Genomic DNA, 23,205 nt, shown 5'->3' on the forward strand with positions numbered 1-23,205 from the left:
TTAATGACTGAGTAAACGCTAGAAAGGTAGTTCTGTTGCATTTATAGAAATTAATGAAGAGAAAATCTTAGAGGTGCCATGGGATGTCTTGACAATTAGTTTGGGTGCTGAAGTGGAGCAAACTTCCACATTGTGCTGCCTATAGTTAAAAATCCAGCCAGGGGGATAAACATTAATTTAAGCTGCATAATACATTTCTAAATTCATCATTAATAGCAGCTTTGGTGAGAACTCCTAACAGTATGTGTGAAGGCCTAAAATCACACTGTCTTACCTGGAGAGTTGAACCCGGTACAGTTGCAGGATGTGAGGGAGAAGGCTACACTCACACATGCATATTTAAAAGGAGGGGGCTGGGTTCATAGCCTCCAGCTGTTCTTTTGATGTTGCTTAATAGTTGCCTGTTCCCTGCTGAAGCGCCATGATTAGCAGGTCAATACCCCAGCAGGTCACTTTGTTAAGTACTTATTACCAGCAGAGAGCACAGTCATACGGTGTGGCTGAAAGACATCCATTTGTGCACGTCACACAGCTCCAAAACCGCTGATTTGTTTTTCTGAATTAATACCGACACGTGGGAGAGAACTTTTCAGATTTGCATTTGGGTTATTGTTATTATTAGATTTATTGTCAGTAGCTTTAGTTTCCGTGTTTTTGTGTGTGTGTGTGTGTGTGTGTGTGTGTGTGTGTGTGTGTGTGCTTGTTTGCATGTTTGACAAAGGCCGCTGTGTGCAGCTGTGTTTCCTGCAGTTTCCAGCAGATGTTTCACATCTCTGTTTCTCCACCTCCACCCCCTGCCAACACATTTGCCTCTTAAAGGACTGACAATGATCTCATTTAGTCGATATCCCATTCTGTTCTCGCTCTTTTTATTCAAATTAGTTTGAATTCATAGATCACAGTGTTGTTACAATCAGCAATCAAAACTGAAGAGGTGAAAAGTAACAGGAGGAGGTTGAAAACGTGTTTTGTATGATTGTATGATTTTAGGACTTAATTTAAGTGCAGTTTAAAAAATCAGTAGCTTACGGTGTTATTTATGATGGATGGATATTAATTTTTCACACAATTAGATGCTGCTCTTTTGTCACCAAATCATTTGAGTGGCTAATGTGCCAAATGCGGCGAGTTGATATTGTGATTAAGTTGATTTGCCACGGGCCCTCACAAGTGCAAAAAAAAACAACAACTTCTGCTTTTCTTTAGTCATAGTGATACTGTGCATCTTATTTTACACTAAAATGTTCTCATTTACACATGAGTGCAAACTCCCAAATCCACTGAGGTACCAATCCGTTCAGTATCACCAAGCCCTAATTTCCAATCTGGGCTGGGGATAAGAGATGAGTTTTTAATGGAGAGAATGTCATGCCTGCTGGCTTCCACCCATCTACAACTCATTTATGCCAGTGCCCCTGCTCTGCTTGTTAAGCTGAGACTCTCCGTGCATAGCAAAGCCTGCATCCTTCATGCTGCAAGTCAGTATGTTTAGTCCCAGCTCTCTGAAGGTTACTGCAGGCTGTCTCTCTTCCTGTGGCCTCTGGGCTATGTGGTCGCCTTTGAACACATTTTTCCCCCTCACATTGCTCAGCAGCAGCAGGGGCTTGCCAAACAGAGACTTGCCAATCCCACAGCTGCTGGTTTGCCTCGCTGCTGTCAACCTGCTGATCCCCCTGTATGGAACTAGGCCCTGAGGCGACCACTTTATAAGAGAAGGAGGAAGCACCTTTAACCCTAGCTGTTAAGCTCTCCTCCGCATCGGCCATCACCGACCGCAATGTCAGGCTGTTCATGTTGCACTGGGCTGCCGAAAAGATTGTAGCACTGGTCAGATTAAGTGGGATGAAATGTCCCATTATCCCTCCCCGGTGTCAACGAGCTGCTGTCCCCCAGTGGAAGACAGCTAATTTTGAACAATATCCCTATTTTGTTGTAGCTTCTCCTCCTCCTCAGTCCGTCCTCAGATGACACTACATCATTGCCCACAACAATCCAGCCACAACACAGCCGATTGTGACTGTAGAACAGACTGCACAATAGACTCTGTATTTTCATTACTGCATAACTGTATTTTCACATTGGAATTATTTGCACATTGGCAAGACACATGATGTTATCTAATAAGCACAATATAGCTGAGAAAAGGAGGATGCATTGATGATTTTTTCACTTAGTTACTATTATCACACACAAGTTTTCTGCACAAATGCAGTTTACAATGATAAGAGTAGGAAATTTACCACTCGAAACTTTTACAAAATTTTAAAACGACGTGTCCTTGATTTCAGAGAGATGTAGACAAAACTTTTTATGTTTTGAAGTGACTCTTTTCAAAAGGAGAATGATAGAGAAGGGGTCTTAAATGTCCATTTGATGTCTGCATGTGTGATACATGGATCTATTATAAATGGCGTGATACTGTGCTAAAATGCTGAGGCTGAAGTTGCATGTCTCAGGCAAAATCAGCAATCATCCTCATCAGTTGATTTTGATTGCGCTAGCAGACATAGAAATAAGACAACATGAGAACAAGTTTGTCCTACAAAGGCTAAAAGAGAAAAAACACGGTTCTCACAGCAAATACCACAGAGGACACAGCTATATTATGAGGACAAGTGGTTACAGAAAATGACTGACTAACTTAAAAATCCTCTTGTGGACAGGTGTTGCAGATTTACTTGAAACACTAAACACAGTGCATCTGCTTCTTTTGCAAAAATGTAGAATTATTATTATTATTATTATTATTATTATTATTATTAACCAAAGGTCAAAGGTCAATTTCACTGTGACATGATCATGTTCTGCAAAAACACTTTGTTTCAGAACTGGGTATTTTTTAAAGCTATAATTCAGGAACAGAGGGGGAAAACTTTTGACAGATACTGAACTGTTAACACCAATGCCCAACTTGAAACTGCACTGATTGTGTAGATCTTCTGTGCTGCTGGTTTGAAAATGTGTTAGAGGCATCCACATTTTAGAATTTGTTGCTTCTTTGCAGCAACATCCATATTTGAAGCATTGTCAACTGTCATGGCAACATTTGAGACAGGACAGACACGGATGTAAACTGCAACTTGACTGGTTTGTGGTGGCATACAACTGCAGGGCGTAGGAAATAAGGCTTAGTTACTATGTTTTGTTAGAGCAGACAAACGCACTGAGGCTATTCCATTATTTGGACTTTTTCACTTGTGTTTTTATGCTACAAAGGGAATACCCAGCTGTCCAATCTCTATAAATGCAGAGTCACTCCTCAAAGAAGAAGAAAAGCTCTCAGTGTGAAGCTCTGGAGAAGAGGGTAGACCTTGATTAATGTTCCATGGATGCACAAGTGTTAAAAAGCTGGATTCGTTGATAAAAAGCACTTATACAGAAGTTGTTAATCATGCTGCCTCCTGGTTTGGTAAAATAGTTTCATCTTCCTCTGCGGCCTCAACCTGACTGCTCTCTCACTGAGTCGGCAGAAAGTCAAGCTGCTGCTCCGTGTTTCAGTGCTGTCTGCTGCCTCCCAGTTTGTGTGCTAATGATGCGATGAGTAGCGTTTTAAAATCAATAAATCATTACCATATTAACTTTGAGCCATTTGTGTAATTGTTGTAAACAAGTATGGTGCTGAGAAAACTGGCAGCCTCTACACAGTCGCGCACCACAGTCCTGTGAAGATTTGTATCCTGATATCCAATCTGTAACAAGATCCAGTGGTGAAGGATTGTAGTTCACATCTGGCATCAGTGTTTGTCTTAAATGCATCTAAAGTGACCAACTGTGATTGGATTTCACTCCCCTGATTGCTTTTGATTTTATCTATTTGAGAGCGATATGCACATTTTCACTCAGCTAGTGAAGAGGAGTTAGATTTGAACTTGTACTTTTTTGCCTTTTGACTTTAGTGTCACAGTTGTTTGGGGTTTGTTGAGCTATACACACATTATCTAGGCTGTATGAAATTGTGTAAGGGATGCATTGGAGCATTTTTGTGCACACTGTACTGCAGTGATGCTCAGCTTGCCTTTCACTGGAGCCAAAATGACAGGAGGCCAAGGCCCAGTTAATAAAAAACACTAATAATATTTTTTAGTCTATACAGTATAATAAACAAAAATTGCCTTTTCAACCTTCCAACGTTTGCTGTCCTCACTCATTGTTATTAAGAGGCAAACCAAGTCACGGCATCCCTGCGTGGGCAGGCCACGGGTGGATAATGAGACAATGGCACACTGGGCACAGATATGTAAGAGTCCCCACCACCTCTCTACATAGCTCTGGAAATACACAGTTTTTGTGGCGATTTTGCCTTTCTTTCTGTTGTCGTAATTTTGTGTCAGTTTGGCTGTTTTTTCCCTCTCTAAAGTCATGTTGTGTCTCTTGTCTTTGAGGTTGCTTTGTGGCTTTTTGTGGTTCTTTTGCCTCTTTTGTAGTTAGTGTGTGTCTCTGTGGTCTTTTTGAGTCTCTTCCTGGTCACAATGTGTCAATTTAGCCTCATTCCCATTGCTCAAAAAACCTGCTAACACCTGGCTTTTTAATGCAATGAGAATGCGTACCATGGGCTTTCACACCCGCGTCAAATGACTCTGCAGTAGACACGGGTTCATATCGCCTCTGGATGCAATCGGCATTGATGGGAATACAACACCCAGGTGAAGCGGTAATTTCAGCCCCTTAACTGGTGAGATGCAATGATGTGCCGCCACTAATTACTGTCCATCTCCTCCTAAGCAGTGCTAAAACGCCGATCCAAATACATCTGTACCGAGTTTGAAAGAGAGACTGAATAAGTAAGAGATATATAAAGAGAAGAAACCACTGTTTTCAAAGTTTCAGAGTTTTCAAAGACCTCTGTTCCTGCTGCTGTCTACTGTTCACCTGTTCCCCTACCTGTCTCTGACGTTGCATGGACAAACCAAAAAAACAAACACACACACACACACACACACACACACAAAAGCTGACAGAAAGGCAGACTTGTGTGATGTGCTCCCTGTCAGTGGGAATGCAATATTTAATTGGTTTTGGTTGGAAATTGGCATTAGAGTGACATTTTGCAGGTGAAGGCCAGGGGGGCCCATGACTCTTTTGGTCCCTGCCTAGAAGGTCCATGCAGTAATCCATACATAGGTCAAGGGCGATTCTCTTGAGGACATTCAATGATAAACAAGCTTTATTTTAGTTTTTCTATAATGCACCTTATTCACATTTAAAAAATATCCCAGCGTGAATTAGTTTAATTTTTATTGTGAATTACAAAATGGGTGGTGGGACACCTGACACCCTCTTATGGGCCCGATTTGGCCCAAAGCCGTAATTTGAGTATCACTGCTGAACTGTGTAAGTGGACACATGCATCCCTATTTCCAAATGTGACATTATAATGATGCATTTGAAGCTGCTTGTATGATTTTGGATCAGCACAAAATGCACTTTAGCACCAAGTGTGAATAGGAAATTTTTCTACTGAGAGGTTTAACTTCACATGGTCTTACCAGGCCAAAAAGTACTGCATATTGGTCAATCAATAAATAAAGAGATGTGTATATACTTTTTTATGATTAAGTTTATACAGACTTACTTAGATATTTACTTACTTTTTTTTTTTTGCATTTTTTTCCAATCTTTCTTTGTGCTCTTCCTCCCTCTTCTTCCTCTCTCTCTCTCTCTCTCTCTCTCTCTCTCTCTCTCTCTCTCTCTCTCTCTCTCTCTCTCTCCCTCTCTCTCTCTACAGGGGCGGTGCGTCATCGCGGTGCAGCTCACTGATGACGAGCTGGCTGCGGATGAGGAGGGCGTGGACTACTTCCTGCTATTTGCTGGCAGCACACAGAGGCACCTGACTAGCACCCTAAGGAGCAGTCATGACACCTTGCAGGCACTGTGTCCTGGTAAGCCACTCCACCCACAACGCCTCACAGCTTCGCTAATGGGCCGTTGAGAAGGCAGCTCCACCAACAGCATTTGATACATGTTAAATCTATTTTTTATTCTGCTGTCATGTCTGTCTGTGTTAACTGATAGCACAGACTTTGTTGCAGGTACCCCTTAGAATACCCAGAATAGTGATAGTAAACAAAGACCAAGTGGAATGAAGGTTGTATGAAACATGCATCATGGCAAAGTCCTGAAAGAATACAAATAAAATAAAAACATTATTGTAATCACAGAGAGTGAAAACAGTCGGAACTTATGTACTGGTTAATTCTTTATAGCCATATTGCGCTATTCCCCAAATGAACATTAAAGGAACAGTACACTCCAAAATCACAACTGCATATTTTTCCTCTTACTTGTAGTGCTATTTATCAATTTTAGATTGTTTTGGTTTGAGTTGCCGAGTATTGGAGATACTGGCTGTAGAGATGTCTGCCTTCTCTCCAATATAATAGAAGTAGATGGGACTTGGCCTGTGGTGCTCAAAGTGCCAAAAAATCTACATTTGAAAACCTCAACAGTGGTGTCTCTTTTCAGAAATCATGACCCAATTACTCAAGATAATTCAGAGACCTTGTTGTGAGCATTTTCCTGTAGGAACTACTTTCTTTCTATCAAACTACACCTGCCAACTATATTACGATGCAGAAGGAAGCGTGCATCTGCTCACGGACGAGAGGCTCATGCTTGTGACATCGTAAGACGTAAACATTAACCGCGTCCTCCTTGGCTAAGCTGTAACATTATCTCCTTCTGCACGGTGATGTGGTTGGCAACTCACACTAATACAAACTAGACTGAACAATAGCACTTCAGGTAAGAGGAAAATATGTATGATTTTGAGTTGAACTGTCCCTTTAAAGGGTTTTAAAAGCATGCCAAAATATCACAGACTGTTTCAGAACATAAATTGTATTTAAGAAGGGGATATTATTATCATTATTATCATTATTATTATTATTATTATTATTATTATATTCCCCGACATCACACAGAAAGCATAGGGAAGTCAGGAGTTATTATAGCCATGGAAGAAAGTCGAAGTAATAAATGATTAATCACCCAACACCACTGTCCTCATTTTAAACTAATGTTGTGTGTTAGAGAGAGAGATCACCTCATTTGACTTTTTCTAGAGCCATTCATCACTCCTCTTGGAGAACATCCCACTTATTGGAGTTGCAAAATTGATTGTACTTAGCCAGTACTGAAGTCAGCGATACCTTCTGTGAGGTGAATGAAAAACAACAGGCAGCGTGGAAATCAAAGGTCAAAGATCAGTGTATACAGAGAGTGGTAAAAGCACAGAATATGTGTTAACCTGTAATAAACATGGATGGTAGCAAAATGATAAAAAAGACATCGAATGTGAGCTGAACGGACAAATACAAATGATATAAATATTGTTCTCCTCAAGTGTCTGTGTTCCAGACAGGAGCAAAGGAGGCGGAACGTGTTAAAGAGCGTTATCTCGTTAAGAGCTCGGCTGAATTACAGCCATCTGAGGGGGGCAGGCGGAGGTGTTACTCTTTACTCTCTACTAACAGATTAGCTCTGCTTCACCGCTCCCTCCATCAGTGCACACAGAGCTTCGAAGGAACCGTCCTGTGACCAAGCAGAAGGTCGCGGGATAGAATTCCTTAGTGGCCTGGGAAAATGGCTACAAATACACTGAATCACTACTTTGGCTTGGATTGGGGTGCCCTTGAGCAGCATTTTAACCTTTATATTCATGTGGAGCTGCCGAGTGACCAAATATGACTAACCAGCTATGATTGCAGTGACAAGCAGAGGAAGCCATCAAGCATTAGCTCATATTGATATGTCTTTAGAAAGCTGAATCACAAGAAGTCATGCATCCACAAAACTTGGCTGTGTATTTGGTGAGGAAGTTAACTGATGCAGAAGGCTATGTGCCCTGTGAATTAGAAGTAGCACTGCGTGCATTTACATAGAATCTGTCAGCTGTTAGTTGTGTTTTGACACTGACCCTGCATGTGGATTACAGTCCTCTTTGTGCATTGTTTGTGTTATGACAACTGAAAACTAATTTGCATCAATTTTAATTTAACTGTGATAACATGTTGTGTTGTTAATTTGTTGATAGGTCCCGTTTAATTTGTGACAGATGAAAAGGTATTAGTGAGATAAATTTAAACTCGTTTACTGAAGTGAAATAATATTCATATTTATTGGTATTAATTAGATATGTTTGAAGTCAGCCATAGGTGCTGAAATCAGGTGGGACACAGGGGACACGTCCCCCTCAATAAATATTAAGAACATATGCATTTGTTGAAAGTAGCAGAGGACTTTTATGTGAATCAAATTAAAGAGATTTTCCTCCTGAAATTGATGCAGAAAAGGCACAAATTGGTGCATAAAAATTCACCAGAATGCAGGAAATGAAGTGTTTGATGCTCAAAATTTCCTGGGGGAGGACCCCATCCCCCTCCAACGCCATGTTAAAATGAACCCTTCGCCCTTCAAGTCAGCAGTTACAATCTGCACTGTAAGCAGTTCTTCTTGTACAGTCGTTTGATGCCTGAAATACAGAATTTATGCAAAGAGCATGTCACTGTTGATTTTAGATTTTTGGCAGCACATTGCTTATAGTAGATGAATTTCTACAAGCAATCTAGTTTTTCTTGTGCAGGCAGTTAATGCAGAGGGGGGAAGTTTTCTTGGAGAGAGGGAAATTAACATTTCATTGTCACAAAATTAGTCTCCATCATTTGACATAAGTAGCACAATAAATAGCAACTTACAAAGAAAATTAAATTGAATGAAATCAACCAAATCATGCTACCTTTAGAGGTAAAATATAAGCATGACAATTTTTTCCCAGTGTGTCCCCTACCATTATCATTGGAAGGGCGGCCTTACCTACCCAACAGCTGAGGAATGACTGAATTCATTTATTTGTTTTTAATGGAATAATAAATGCATTTATTATACCTCCGCTTTGTTACATTCATGGCATCTTGTGAACGCAATAGCTCGACAATGCCTCGCAGGAATTTCTTCAAACTTTGCACAAATGTTCATTTGGACTCAACAATGAGCTGATTAGATTTTGGTGGTCAGATATCAAGGTCACTGAGACCTTAACAGTCTCATTCTTGTGAATGTGATATCTTAAGAACACCTTGAGAGAATTTCTTCAAATTTGGCCAAAGTGTTCACTTGGTCACAATGTCCTTGCAGTCGTCTTATTCTTGTGATTGCGATACCCCAAGAACACCTTGAGGGAACTATTTCTAGTTGATATTAAGAAATAAACCTGACACTTAAGCTTGAAGTAATGTCCTGTAATCATATATAGTTCAAGTATTGCATTTCTGAATGTTAAGGTGTTATTTCTGCGTGTTTATCTTTTTTCCTCTGTCTGTGGGTTATTTGCTTCACTTGTAGCTTGAGCGATGCACCTTATGTAAGTTCTTTAAAAGAGATGAACACCATCAACCTGGCGGCTGGTGAGACGCAGAAACATCTGTACTGACTGATGTTTCTGAGTTAAGTGAGAAAAGGAATCACCATGATAAAATCAGCTGCTGCTGAGTGCATCCATATTCTGATCTTTATGGTAAATGCATAGAAATGGCTCAAGATACACATGTGACTATGTCCTCTTTTCAAAATAACTTAAGTCAAAGAAGGTCAGAAAACATCTTAATGTTTAACTGTCTAATTATTAACTATTATTTGATTAATAAATGAATGAATTAAAACTCCTTTCATCTAGCCCCAATGTCAACCCACCAACAATATCTACTTTGCTTCTCAGCCCCTTTGCTTCTTAATGACTATTTTTTTCATAGGTCACAACTGTTGCACTTCCTTTTTTTTTCGCAATTATTGTTACTTCCCATGACCTACTGTGTTGTTGCTATGACTGCAGTGTTGCTGAAATCATCTTTTCCAGCTGCAACTGGTGATGCTCATACAACACTTTTTAAATATATATATATATATTTTTAAATATGGGGGATTCAGTCATATTAATATATATCATAACTTATTTTTCTGTGTTTTGTGAAAAACATTTTAAAAACTACATTTTATTATACTTAATGCTTGTCCCCTGTCACCTCTCCCTCTCTCTCATTTCTTCTGTCTTCTCCACCTTACTTCCTGTGTCCCTCTTTGTATTGTCTTGTAGCTCACGACTGTTGCGAGGTGGTGTCTGTCACCTTGTGTTCAGTCAGCCGAGGTGTCCCTGAGGCCCCTGAGGACCCAAAGCACTGTCTGGGTCACGTGACTCCATTGGCCGAGCATCGATTCAGCTTTGTCCAGGATTTGGCTTTTGACATGGCCCAGTTCCTGGTGAGCAACACGACGAGTCATATCCAAGTGAGCGGTAAAATAACCACACAGACCGAGGCTTGTCACAGAGCGGGAGAAAAGTGGTGACAAGTGATACAGCAATGTGGGCAAAGTGACAGAAAGACAAAAGATTGCCATGTTATTGTTTCTTCCCTGACAAGGCTTGATGTCTCACAGTCTTTGGTATTCAATTAATGAATTCTTTTCTGCACAGTTTATCATCCCATAGACATTTAATATAAAATTTGCTCTGCCAAGGAGGAGGACAAGATAATGTAACTGTCTCAGGCACTCAAATTCTCCTTTTTTAAAAAAAATCTGAATATGATTTGTTTTTGTCAACACAGCTCAGCCCCAAATCGAGCTGAGTGCTGATAGATTCATGCGGATGTGTCCTCTTGCATTTACATCTCACATTTTAGGCATGCGGTTAATGGTATTAGGCTGAGTGTTTTAAATTGAGTGCTTCCCATAAATTAAGCCTCAGCTCCTCCTCCTCCGTAAAACTCATCTTTGTAATCACCCTCCGCACAGGTGAGCACGGCGGGTCGGGCTGACGGCCTTGATGGGGCACTGCTGCTGGATGAGTGTCAGATTCCCCTGCAGGAGTGTGAGCGCCTGGATGAGAGCCTGGCGCTGGCCCTCCACCACCTCGTCCTGCCTCCAGGATGGAGCTTACTGGGGAACAAACTAACCAACAGCACTGGTGAGACTGGAGGGCAGGGGACTGCCTGTAGCATGTAATTTACTCACACAGTAAAATGTCCAAGAGTCAGACAGAATGTCTCGGAGCCGATGCAAGAACATACTGTCAAATTACAGCTGTACTGCACATAATGACACATGTGGCACCTTTGTTTGTGTGTTTGTCTACATGTCACATGAAATGCATTTCATAGTGTTGACTTGAGATCAATGATATTAGGAAACCTGATCGCGTTTGACAGGATGTTACTGATCAGTGAGTGCATATTTGCCATTTAATTTTTTTTTTTAAGTTTTGGATTACTCAAACATCATATGAGGAAGAAAACTAACACTTCAAAATAACAATACAACTATCTTACAACCAAACAACAGCAACAAATACATATATCAGCACATAAACATAAAATGACAAGGCATATCATGATTCGTGACATAAATACAGTGTTCCTTTGAACCGCACACATTTTACACTCACATTAAGGTACCGCTTCTGTCTGACCTCCACAGTCCAGATGTCAAAGTGCTGCTTGGAGAATGTCAGCTAACTGAACCTTGCAGGAGTTACTCGCCTGGTTAGGATTTAAATAATCAAACTTCACAATATCTTCAGTGTAATCAGAGAAAATGCATCATTTGATAAAAATCAGAAACATAATGTAAAAGGGGAATTTCTGTGAGCTAACATAGCACATAGATAGCAGGAGATAGTGGCCAGGTAGTGGCTCACCATTGGCGTTCAGAGTGTGCAGATTGGTCTGTTTTTAGCACTTCCTGGTTGGTCATTTGTTAGCAAGCTGCTTGGGATTCATTGAAAACAAAAGGATTTGATCGAAATTTGTGTAGGTAAATCTGATTTCATGGAGCAGAGGCTTGTGGCCTCGACTTTTTTCTTCCTTTTTCCATTTGTTATCGGAGCAGATAACGGGACAGCCCAGAAAAGATGTATACCTTGAACAATTTACATTTTCTAGATTATTACCTTTATTTAAACATAAGGTGACTTTTTTCCAACTAAATCACCAGAATGAATGTAGGCGTTGTACATCTCTGCAATCACCAGATGTTACTTTTTTTTTTTAAAGTTTTTTTTCAGGGGCTTTTATATCCTTTATTAGATAGGAGAGACATAGTGTGAAAGGAGGAGAGAGAGAGGGGACAACATGCAGCAACGGGCCCAGGCTGGACTTGAACCCGCGCCCACTGTGGTGAGAACACAGCCACTGCACATGGGCACCCGCTCCACCAACCGAGCCACAGGGCACTCCGCAGATATGTTACATTTGGATATTACATATGTAGCATATATGCTGAATGTATGTTTCTTCATGTACCAATTTTCAATTTTACGTTGTGACAAAGCTGTGATTTAACATGTGGTTATGTCTAGGCACAAAAAACACTTTATTAGGGTAAATTATATGAGGGCTTAAAAATACACATGGTGGTCATACAAACATGGCTGGAAATATCTTGAACTCTCATTAAAAGATTTCTGTCTTTTATTTATGTCAAACAGTCTGCTGCTTGACAGCCCTCTCACCCTGTTGTCATGGAATCCGTTCATATACATGTAATCTGAACGACATCAAACTACGTGTATGAAATTTACAAATGTAACATATCAATGGTTTGCAGAGTGTACAATGTCAACATTTTGTTCTGTCAGCTGGGCTGTATTTTCAACATTTAACAGCTTCTGTAGGATCTACCGGACAGATTTCTTGGTGCTTAAAAATAAAATGTTTTACACACATTACTGTTTGAAAAGCAGGTTTTCAAGTGAGGTGCCACCTCAAGTTTTTTAGAAAATTAAAGATATTTCCACCAGAAAAGGCACAAAAGGTGCATAACAATTCAAGAAAAAAACTAACTGACTTTATATTGTAGAAAAATGTTCTTATTTAAACAACCAGAAACCAAATTGCAGAGAGCATGCACTGAATCAGGGCTCATTTGTAATGTGTGTCAGCACACCTACTGTATATGTGCAGCTCATGACATAAAGGCTTCAGCTTTGCATATTTTCCACACAGTACTTAAGAGACCAATCATGTTTTTGATTAACTGAGTAATGCGATTTCACTACAGATATACTGCAACTCTGGTTATAGAAGTACATGCAGTGCCCACAGCTGCTGCATTGTAAATAAAACAATGGAAACACAGTTACTGCAAAATATAATCAAAACACAATACAGAAGGATCAGTAGTGGTGTGGATATCTGATTCAAAACTATAAGTCAAAACCTAGCTTTAGTCAAAGCAGTAGCCTGAGACATATAAGCACATCACAGTATTTGTGAAGCTGTAAGCAGTATATTTTGGCATTTCTGCTGGATTAATGACTGTATGATAGAGTGTCTTGTAATGTTTTATTAAGCACGGCCTGACACGCAGTGGAAATAATGGAGGCATACACATCTCTCTGCAACCACAAAAAGAGGGCTGTTACTTGGTAGCTTATATTAACAGACAGACATGAAAACACATCTCCACATGGACTTTCATCTGACACTGGTATTAGTATGATCAAACAGAGCTGCGTATCTCTGTGCCGCAGCCTGGCCAGACAGCAGTTTGGGTTGTGAGAAACAGCTATGTCAGTACAAACAAACATACATTTTTATTAAAATTAAAGTGGCAATTTTCTCCAGCCATTGACTCTGATGACTTTAATCAGTTAAAGGAAGCCAAACGAGCTGATGTGGATGATAAACTCAGCAAGGTAATTGCTCTCTGTGAAGCGGCATAAACAAGACTTTTGGGAGTAGTTAGAGCGCTGCCTGTGCCTCTGGCTATTGTTAAGATAATAGCTTATAGTTTAACTTGGACTTGGATATTAGATCGAACCAGCAGAACCAGCAGGATTTCTGACAAAAAATGAGTATGAAATAAATGTATGGTGGAAATTGAAAGGCCACACACTCCTAAACATGTTTTATTCATTATTTGTAAGGAGCCTGACAAAGAAAAGTCATCGAATCAAATTTCCAGTAATGACCTCCCTGTCGATTAGATAAGATCTGCTTGTTAGTGTTGTGAAAAGTGTATGGCTTTTTAGAGATGGACACACTCGGGCTCACATGTACATACATACACACGTAAAAACACGTAGACTCCTTTGCATTGAAGTCAGTTGTCATGTTGTTGATGTGGAAGGCGGCTTCCTGCTGTGGTGAGTGATGTGTGCTCTAATAGGCTGCGCTTCACAATATGTCACTGCTTCAATACAAGACGTTCAGCTGCGGTGAACTGCGGGGAGGGAAGAGGGGTGCAACTCTGCTCTCCATTTATCAGATCTGTCAGATGATGGATAGCAGGAGACTATAGGTGGAGGTGGCGGTGGTTTATCTCAGTCATCCTTCACGCTGTGGACACGCAGCAGTCACTGATCTCACTATCGCCAGCCATTTATTGTCCTCGGGGACAATCACTTCACCTGGAAGGACTGTGTGTGTCAATGGAAGTGGTGAACAACACTCAGCTAATTTACTGGTGTTGAACAGGTAGCAACATACAGTTAAAAATTATCTGTAGTCTTTGTTTTTAATATTATTTCAGCAAATGACATTCTAATTTGTAGTCTCAACAAATACAAATGGTCAAATCTTCTCAAATTATTTATCCTTAGTGTTTGCGTTCTTGAGTATAGTCAGGTTTTAACTGTGGAGTATAGGACTTAAAGTGTTTCATAAAGTCATTGGTGTTTTTTGGTAGTCTAATAATTGCTTGAATCATTCATCAACAAGTTTAAGAGTCTGCAGCCATGCTAGCAGGGTAACAGTGAGGCTAATTTGCTGCAGCATTTCCCACAGAATTAGGATTTATGTGTACAGTAGTTTTTGTGAGTCACTGAAGGCAGCGTGTTTTTTTTCCTTAGCAGCAGTTTGTGAGTTTGAGCTGTGAGGTGAATAATTATTCAGTCAATCTGATCAGAGTTGATGGATGGACAAGAGGGGAAGCTGCTGCAGAGATGAGTGAAAGGGAACTTCACTCATCCAGCAGGATGAATGGTTAGGTTTCACATTACTGTTCCATGTGTGCCCAGAGTACACTCTGTGCTCTGAGAGTGTTAAACAATGAATAACTAAACAGTGCTCCTAATTAACAGTCCTTACAGTACTGCCTTTACCTGTTTAATGTTTTCATTTTAAATTGAACAGCATTAGGTTATGGGCAATTGTAGCAAAACTTCACTGGTGGCTCAGGAAACTTTTTGTTTTCTTTGTTTTCAATTGATTCCAAATCATTCATTAAAAATCAATTGACAAATTAATAGATGATGAAAATGATTGTTGCAGCCCCAACTTTTTTAAAAGTAAAAGCATAGTAAAAAGAAATTTAATTAAAAGAAAAAATATGTATTGCTTAAATGAAGAAACACAAATATAGAACAGTATAAATTTATAACAAAATGTGTACAACATAATTTAATTAAAACTGAAGAGCTATGCAGTTGTTCTAGCAGTGGTAGTTTGTTAAGTTAATTCATGTTTTTGTTTGTTTGTTTTGAAGTAGTAATTTTACTGGAAAAGTCAGAAAAATATTTGACCATTGTTTAGCTAGTGAAGCTAACTAGTAGCCACCTAGCTTAGATCTCTGCTAATGAGCAGTGAAGCTGTTTAGGTGACCCATGACACTGCATGTTCTCTACTGCGGCATGTTAGCTGTAACTACATCTCCGAGCTGACCCGCCCAGATGCCGTAGTGCCAAAATGTCATGGATGTTGTGGCAGCCAGTTTTCAGAAACCACCATCAAATCCGGCAGTAAAGCATTTCCTGCTGCTGTTTGGCACCTCACATTCCAGTCCGGCCCAGCTCGGCCAAGTGGAGCATTAAATTTGACCCATTAGCTCAAGATTCATCAGGGCAGGCTGGTGCAGACCGGTCCGCGTTAAATGGAGTGAAACCTCTCATCAGCAGACACAACCAGCATTGTAAATGCCGCCTAATGGTCATTGCGGTGCTGATAACAGACAGTAAAATATGTTTTCTGCCCCTTTGCGGTTTTGAGCTGTGTTTTTTTACTTTTTTTCCGACTGATTTTATCTTACTGTTGAAATCTGCACAAGGCACAGCTGCAAAATCCCATTAGAAATCACAGAGGAGCTGCATTATAGAACTGCTTGTCTGCGTTGAACTGAAACACCATGAATTTTTCTCTGTTTGCTCAAATAAATATCCGGTTTTGTGTATGGACACTGGAGGAGGAAAATCCTCTGGCAGTGACAAATGAAAGCTCAGGAGTAAAACAAAATCTTTCTCCTAAGAGGGAAGAAACAGTCCAGAGAAATCTGGACTCAGCAACAGTACTGTAGATGTTTTATCTTTCTCAATCCTGCACTTTCTGTTGTTATAAATAACCACAGAGTAGCTGCTTTGATAAACCGGAGCATTCTTTTTGCAGTGTACTGACTCTGCATTACAAGACATCCTGGTACTTTTTCAACCACCACATCATTTTCAACATATGTTGAAAATGATGTGGTGGTTGAAAAAGTATCCAGTGTTTTAACTTACCAGTTTTAACTTATTAAGCTTTTCTCTTCCATGACCTATATGTTCCACCTCTTTGTGAAATTACAGTTTATTAAACTTCAGGGCTCACTTTGTCTGCTATTTTAAACAAGCTTTCCCCTTATCTCACCATGGCCTTTTAAATTGACAACACATTTGCCAGTGGTCGAGCAGAAAAAGATATTAATATTAACAAAAAGGATTTGGCATGTCGACCTAGAAATGTTTTAATAACATTTCCCAAAAATGTAGAGGGAGATTTAATTACACAGATTCAATTTTAGATGGTTCTCTGAAATAACCAGCAGTCGTTCATTCTGGCTATAATGCTAAAGGGAGCCTCTTTGAGTTCTTGTGTCTTTGGCAGAAATATAGAGGTCTTTGTGTGTGTGTGTGTGTGTGTGTGTGTGTGTGTGTGTGTGTGTGTGTGTGTGTGTGTGTGTGTGTGTGTGTGTGTGTGTGTGTCCGTCCATGAATTCCATTGTTGTCTTTGTGGATGTGTAAAGGCGGAGGGTTCCAGTGTTTGATGGTGTTATTAGGAGTTTGATTGATATACTGGGCCAATAATGGACTTAAATTAAAAATGGGAGTGTGATGCACTTAGTATTGCTCACCTCTGCTGAAATGAAATGCTGTAGTTTTATTTAGTCACATGCATTATTATTGTTGTTGTTGCTTTGAGTTGTATTATAATAAATCAGATGCTGCTTAAGAGACTTACATACTTACAGAAACACAAAATATTGACATTCTGTAATTTTGTGCAAAGAAATGACCAAAATAAATGAATAATGACAAAAATACTGTCATTTGGCATGTTGGCTGTAATCCAGCATTTACAGTACTGACTCACAAAATCAATATGGTGTGTTACTTTTTTGCAGACAGACAGAAAGCTGCAATTGTATCATTTTATAAATATGTAAAGGTCTGTTCTTTACTGGATCACGATGGACCCTGTACTGGTTTAATTAGACAGTGCTGTGGTGTTGCCAAGCTGCAGCAAGTGTTGGTATGCTGGCTACTGCACCACAAATTGGCTGCTTGGACTCCTCTCCTGTCTTCCTCTGTGTCTTTCCCCTCTGTGTGTTTGTTTATTCCTGTATTTCTCATCCTCTGTCTCTTTCTCAGACCTGAATCCTCAGGAGACTCTGCTGCATTTCTCAGCACGTCGAGGTCTTTTTCGGGTTACACACTTCTTGCTGCAGCAGTCTGGAGCAAAAGAAGCCCTGCAATTGGCCAACAGACAAGGCCACACGCCCTCTGCCATCGCAGCCCTGCGAGGACATGAACACCTCCACGAGCTCCTCACACAGTAAGCACTAATGACAATAGCAATGGCAGGTTTTTTTGGGGGGTTTTTTTGGCATCTAAATTCAGAGTGCTTTACATTAAAATACCCCAGATAGAAGAAAATATAAGAACAGTAGTAACATAAACATGTAAAAGAATACAGTATGAGTAGTAATCATCACCATCAACACAATAGCATATAGAACATGAAATTATCAGCACAGTCAAGTGTGATCAAATACACACACACACACACACACACACACACACACACACACACACACACACACACAGACACACACACTAATAGACCATAAGCCTGGGAGAATACGAAAGTTTTAAGGCGCTATGCACTTAAAGCTACACTTACTAACTTTTATAAAAAAATAACTTGTCATATTCGCTGAAAATGTCACAGTATCCTGTAAATTCTATAAATAGTCCATGAGACAGATAATCTGTGGAAAAAAATCATGTTTCTCAGCCTTCTTATGCTTCTAATGGCATTTTCATGAATCCACTGTGTCTGAACTGAACAAAAACAACCGATCAGAGCCGAGGAAATCAAGATTTTGTAACTGCATTGCCTTTTTCTTGCCTCGGTTGTTTTCAGGAAAATATTTTTGTTAAGCTGTAAAATTAAAAGGTTGTGACCAATGGGCGGTGCTTCGTTTTGCATCAGCTGTTTTCAACATGGCAGCCGAGTCACAAACCTTCTCATTTTACAGTGTAAGAGTCCATTAAAATATATTTCTGTAAACATTTTAGGCAAGAAAGAGGCAATACGGTCACAGAATCTCGATTCATATTTGATCAGTTTGACAGCAGTTGAGTGATTGTAATGATTGATGACTGCGTTAGAGAATCCTCAGTTCTGATTTATTGTTTTTGTTTACATACACTGTATTCTTGCAAATGCCATTAGAAGTACTATGAGGAGGAGGATGAACATGTTTTTTTTTTACAGATTATCCATCTCATGTACTAATGTGTGGATGTATTGACAGTTTGGGCAAATATAACAAAAAGTTATTTTTACAAAAGTTACCAAAAGCAGAGTCAAAGGCCGTTTCCAGTAATGCTAAAGTTTTTCCACAGATGGGCTTTTCAGTTTCAGTGTAACTCAAGAACAATAAAAAAGAGAAAAGAAGAGAAAAGTCTATAACAGACAGCACTGTGATCTGAGCTCTGAGTTTCAGTGAATATTGCCCCCCTCTCTGTACAAACACTCTCGTGTTAATACTGTATATCAGAGGGCAGACGGCGTGGTTCTAAGGCCCTAGGGCAACCTTGTTTGTCTGTTGTCTTCATGGAACAATAAAGGTATCCAAAAAGCATCACCACAAAGCCCACTGCAGCCTAGCCTAGCACATTCAGCTGCAGCCAGATAGTTGAGGGCAAATTGAAAAGTTGTGGGCTGCCAGTATTGTTCCAAGAGAATCCAGAGAGATGGGAAACTATTCCGCAGCAGAAAAGCCTTGATTACCACTGCTGTGTTTACTGACCTGTTGTAGAACCACAACATCTCACAATGTGTACTTAAATCCACACACGCTCAAGTGTTGGCTCTACGGAGCTTAACAGCAGGAGGATGTATGTGTTTTGTTTGCGGTTGTCAGGTGTTATCCCTAATGATGCTTTTTTCTGAGTGATGAGTGAGGTCAGATTCTTTTCATCCCTTTCGAGTGAAACATTAAACTGCGGGGGGAAAAAAGCAGCTTCTTGCTAAATGGACTGAGACACGGCTTAAAGTGGAAATGGACCCTTTTTTATGTCTTTTAGGCACTCTACTTATCTGCTGCAGAATAGTTTTCACTTAACTCAAAATGAAGATGCCACAAGCTGAAAGACAACTACCACTTAGTGAGCTCACTCATTTCCAAGCGCACTGAAGCTGCTTTACAACTTACAGCTCTCCCTTTATGTGCTGGTAATTACATTTCCCTCATGAAAAGTGAAGTCACTAGCAGCCTGGCTGGTGACCTCAGCCAGCGGGCCTCGCAGCAAAAGCAAGTCCACCCAGGATTACGCAAACAGATCTGCCTGACTGGGAGGTGTCTCCTCTTGTATAGCACTTATCTGTATGAACAAAAACACTGCACATACTTTTACCTTCAAAACTCGGAGCTCATGCAGGAGGGGGAGTGAAATTTTCTGGGAAAGCTTATCGAGTAGGAGTGGTCTCTAAAAGGGGTTAGGCAGGGTGTATTTTACTACAGGGAAGGAAAGTAACATTTTGGGTTGATTTGCCACAGCGTCTGGAACTTTTTAACATGTACCAACTACTTTCTTTACTCAACAGCTTCTCTATTGGTTGTTTGATTACCTGCTGAAGCGCTCAAATAGATAAAAAACAAGCACAGCATTTAGACTTTTCCACTCTGGAGAACAAAAAAAGCAGTGCACGTGGATTATTTTGGGGAGTGTGGACCGGCTGACATCACTGTTAAAACCTCTTGAAAGCAGTTTTGTGCTGTGTTAGCCAATCACGCTGCAGGACATTCGTGATGATCTAAGTGTTTATTTCACGGCAGGGCTGAGACGGACAAAGGGACTGAGACTCTCCAGCTGGTGTCTACGGACGCCCAGATAGTTTGCCACTTCCCCAGGCTGAACACACACACCCTGACGCTGAGCAACCGCGCCGGCCACGACCCTCCGACCCTTCAGAGGAGTGTGGAGCAGCTGCAGCACTTGATCTGCCATCTCCATGCCAAGGTGAGTCACGCCACCCTGCCCTTTTAGCATGCTATCTCTATCTAGGAGCCCTGCTGCTGCTAAACATTGTTGGATTGTTTGTCTTTTCAGTGCCCTCAATTTTTTTAACCTTCAAGCTCCGTTTGTATAACCGGTGGAACACCTTATGCAATCACAGAGTTGGTGATTGATAAGAGAGCAGCCCTGTTTGTTACTCTGAGGGGAAAAAGCTAACGTTTATCCTCCTCCTCTTCTATATTCTGCAGGGAGTTTCTGCACTAGAGTTGCAGTTTGATTCTCTGCACACAGCTGCTGAATGTTGTGATGGTGTAGAAGCAGAGATATCCTGTGTGGAGCGACTACAGCTGCCTGCTACAGCGTCAGAGTGCCTGGATACAGCAACAGGAGGGAGCTTGGTTGAAAACGGCTCAGTGGAAAGCCACAGTGGTTTTGAATGTGGACATGGTGATACTGGAAATGCAGAGAGAGACTGGAGTTTGTCTGTGAGTACTCCAGCATCAGAAATACACCCCCAGGAGCATGGCCTTGGACCCCCAGCAGACGGGGTGTGTCTCAGTTCAAACACTGGGAGAGATTACTGCCAAACAGAGCAGGAGGGAGGGAAGCAGCCTGTTGTTCCCACCCAGAGTTTGAGTGAAGGAGCACAGAGTGGGGCAGAAGGAGAGAGCCTCACTGTGGGAATCCTACCACCAGCAGACTGTGATAAACAGACAGAGGAAACTGATAGTGGAGAGGCTGTGATCTGGGAAGGACAGGAGGCCACAGAGGGAAAGGACAGATCAGAGCAGGAAGCAGAGGATAGCACAGCTACAAGGAGGGACGAGGAGGAGACAGAGTCCACGGATCTTGCAACGCCCAGTGGAGACAGAAAAGCTTCAGACATGGGCCAGAACCCGTCGTCAGAGGGCTCAGAGGTTTCTGGCCCCTCTGATTCTGAAATGAAGGAGTGCTGTCAGGAAGAAGGAACTGAGGAGAGCCAGGAGCACTGTAACAAACCTTCTTTAGATGAGAAGACAGAGGACGAAGGGTTACCAGACTCTGTATCAACCTCAGGGGACTTACCAAACCCATCACTGATAGATGGCGGTGATGTAATCAAGGAGCCTGAATCTGCTGTTCCACGTCTCTCGATAGAAGGCCTCCACGAGGGGGAACCTCCGCCAGACATAAACAGCCTGGAACAAAACCAGGAAACAGCTGGTAGGGATTACGTTACAGAGCAGCAAAGGGGCTTGGCTCCAGAAACTGGGGATTGTACTGGAACAGCTACTAGTAAAGAGGTAGATGGTGAAGACACAGCTGGTGTCGAAAGTTTGCCTGCAGACGAACTGGATGATACAGCTGATTGTGGGACTTCTGGTAACTCCATGGAAGACTTACAAACAGACTCATCACATAAAATGATGCCAGATGATGAGTCAGGGATGACCCACGGCCTCTCCAGCGATGACGATGGCAGTTTCCAATCAGTCGGAAGCTCCACAACAGAAATATTCCATCCCACTCAGGACAACGTTGTTACCGAGGATCAGGACTTGCTTCAAGCCAAGATAGCAGAGCTGTCATCAATGGGAGAGGAGGAACCAAATGATTCAAAAACTCTTGAGAGCAATGAACATGCACTAACTGTGGACGCAGGGCTCCCCTCTGAGTCGGGCACTGACAGTGCACCAACAGACTGCAGCCAAACTGGCACTGAGCCTGAATCACAACTGTCAACCAGCCTTGAGACAATGAAGGCTTTGAATCCTGAGGGGACAGGAGAGAAACTGGCTGCAGAACTTTCCAAAGTGGATTTGTCAGAGAGCGGGGACGCTCCAATGATGGAGGTCGGTGAAGGTGAAACTGAAGAAGCCGATGACTCTGAAGTGAATGCAGGGAATGAGCATCCGGAATCAGAGGTCGCCAGCAGGGTTTTATTGGAACAGAGTCCATCTGCTGCAGAAGAAAGTGGCCCGGTTGAAGGAGAGCATCAGTCAGCAGAGACTGGTGATAAATCTGCTGCTGAAAACAGTGAAGATGTGCAACCCAAACAGGATAATTTAGAGATGACAGCAGATGAGACGTCAACTCATTACGGATTAATGCTCTCAGAGGAACAGATTGATGCATCTTCATCACAAGGTGTTTCAGATAGTGTGGACGTCAATGCCTTGGAAGTACCGCCACCTTCTCCAAGTAGTGAAACTTCCATTGGACCTAACACTGAGGATGAGACGAATCCAGAGACTCTTGATGCAGTGGATGGATCATCACAAAGCCACGACAATGCAACTCAAGGTGGGTAAACAATGATTTATTTCAACTCACGTTCAGGTTTATTCCAGTTCCACACACTCACATACATCACAGGGCAATATGTTTGTCAAAGTCTTATTCTTAAACAAATATGCTAAATCAGATTCAGTGCTCCCGTGGTGATTAATGGCAATAGCTCCGCAAAGCTAAATGCAGAGTAGCTCACCATAATAGGGCTTACAGAGTTTTTTTTTTCATGACATCCTGTTGTGATATATTGCTCTTGTGAAGACGTGATTTGCTTAGCTCTTTGCTATTTTGGTGCTAATTATCTTTCTAATTAGGATTTAGCTTTTAGTGATTATTCAGGATTTTATTTTTTCATAAAAAGTAGTTTAATGGGACATTCACACAATAATATTCCCACAGCAGGTCATGCAGGGACACCAGGATACATTGTGACATGTTGCACAGCAGGA

At 41.2% G+C, this 23,205-nt stretch overlaps 1 protein-coding gene across 9 annotated transcripts in view; it reads left to right on the top strand.

Moving 5' to 3' along the window:
• Nucleotides 1-23,205, top strand: part of akap13a (A-kinase anchoring protein 13a) — a 147,965-nt gene that overhangs the window by 30,133 nt on the left and 94,627 nt on the right. For 7 of the 9 annotated variants that reach the window (XM_088080670.1, XM_088080668.1, XM_088080658.1 and 4 more), the window contains 6 exons: nt 5,726-5,879; nt 10,088-10,278; nt 10,786-10,957; nt 17,609-17,792; nt 20,305-20,488; nt 20,734-22,768. In XM_088080670.1, coding sequence (XP_087936796.1) covers nt 5,726-5,879; nt 10,088-10,278; nt 10,786-10,957; nt 17,609-17,792; nt 20,305-20,488; nt 20,734-22,768 — 2,920 coding nt within the window. The remainder of the gene's footprint in view (nt 1-5,725; nt 5,880-10,087; nt 10,279-10,785; nt 10,958-17,608; nt 17,793-20,304; nt 20,489-20,733; nt 22,769-23,205) is intronic. The other 2 variants (XM_088080672.1, XM_042483966.2) reach the window with 1 other exon arrangement.

The sequence above is a fragment of the Plectropomus leopardus genome, chromosome 1 (assembly GCF_026936395.1).
Source record: "Plectropomus leopardus strain MGB_pleo_1.0 chromosome 1, ASM2693639v1, whole genome shotgun sequence".
NCBI lineage: Eukaryota > Metazoa > Chordata > Actinopteri > Perciformes > Serranidae > Plectropomus > Plectropomus leopardus.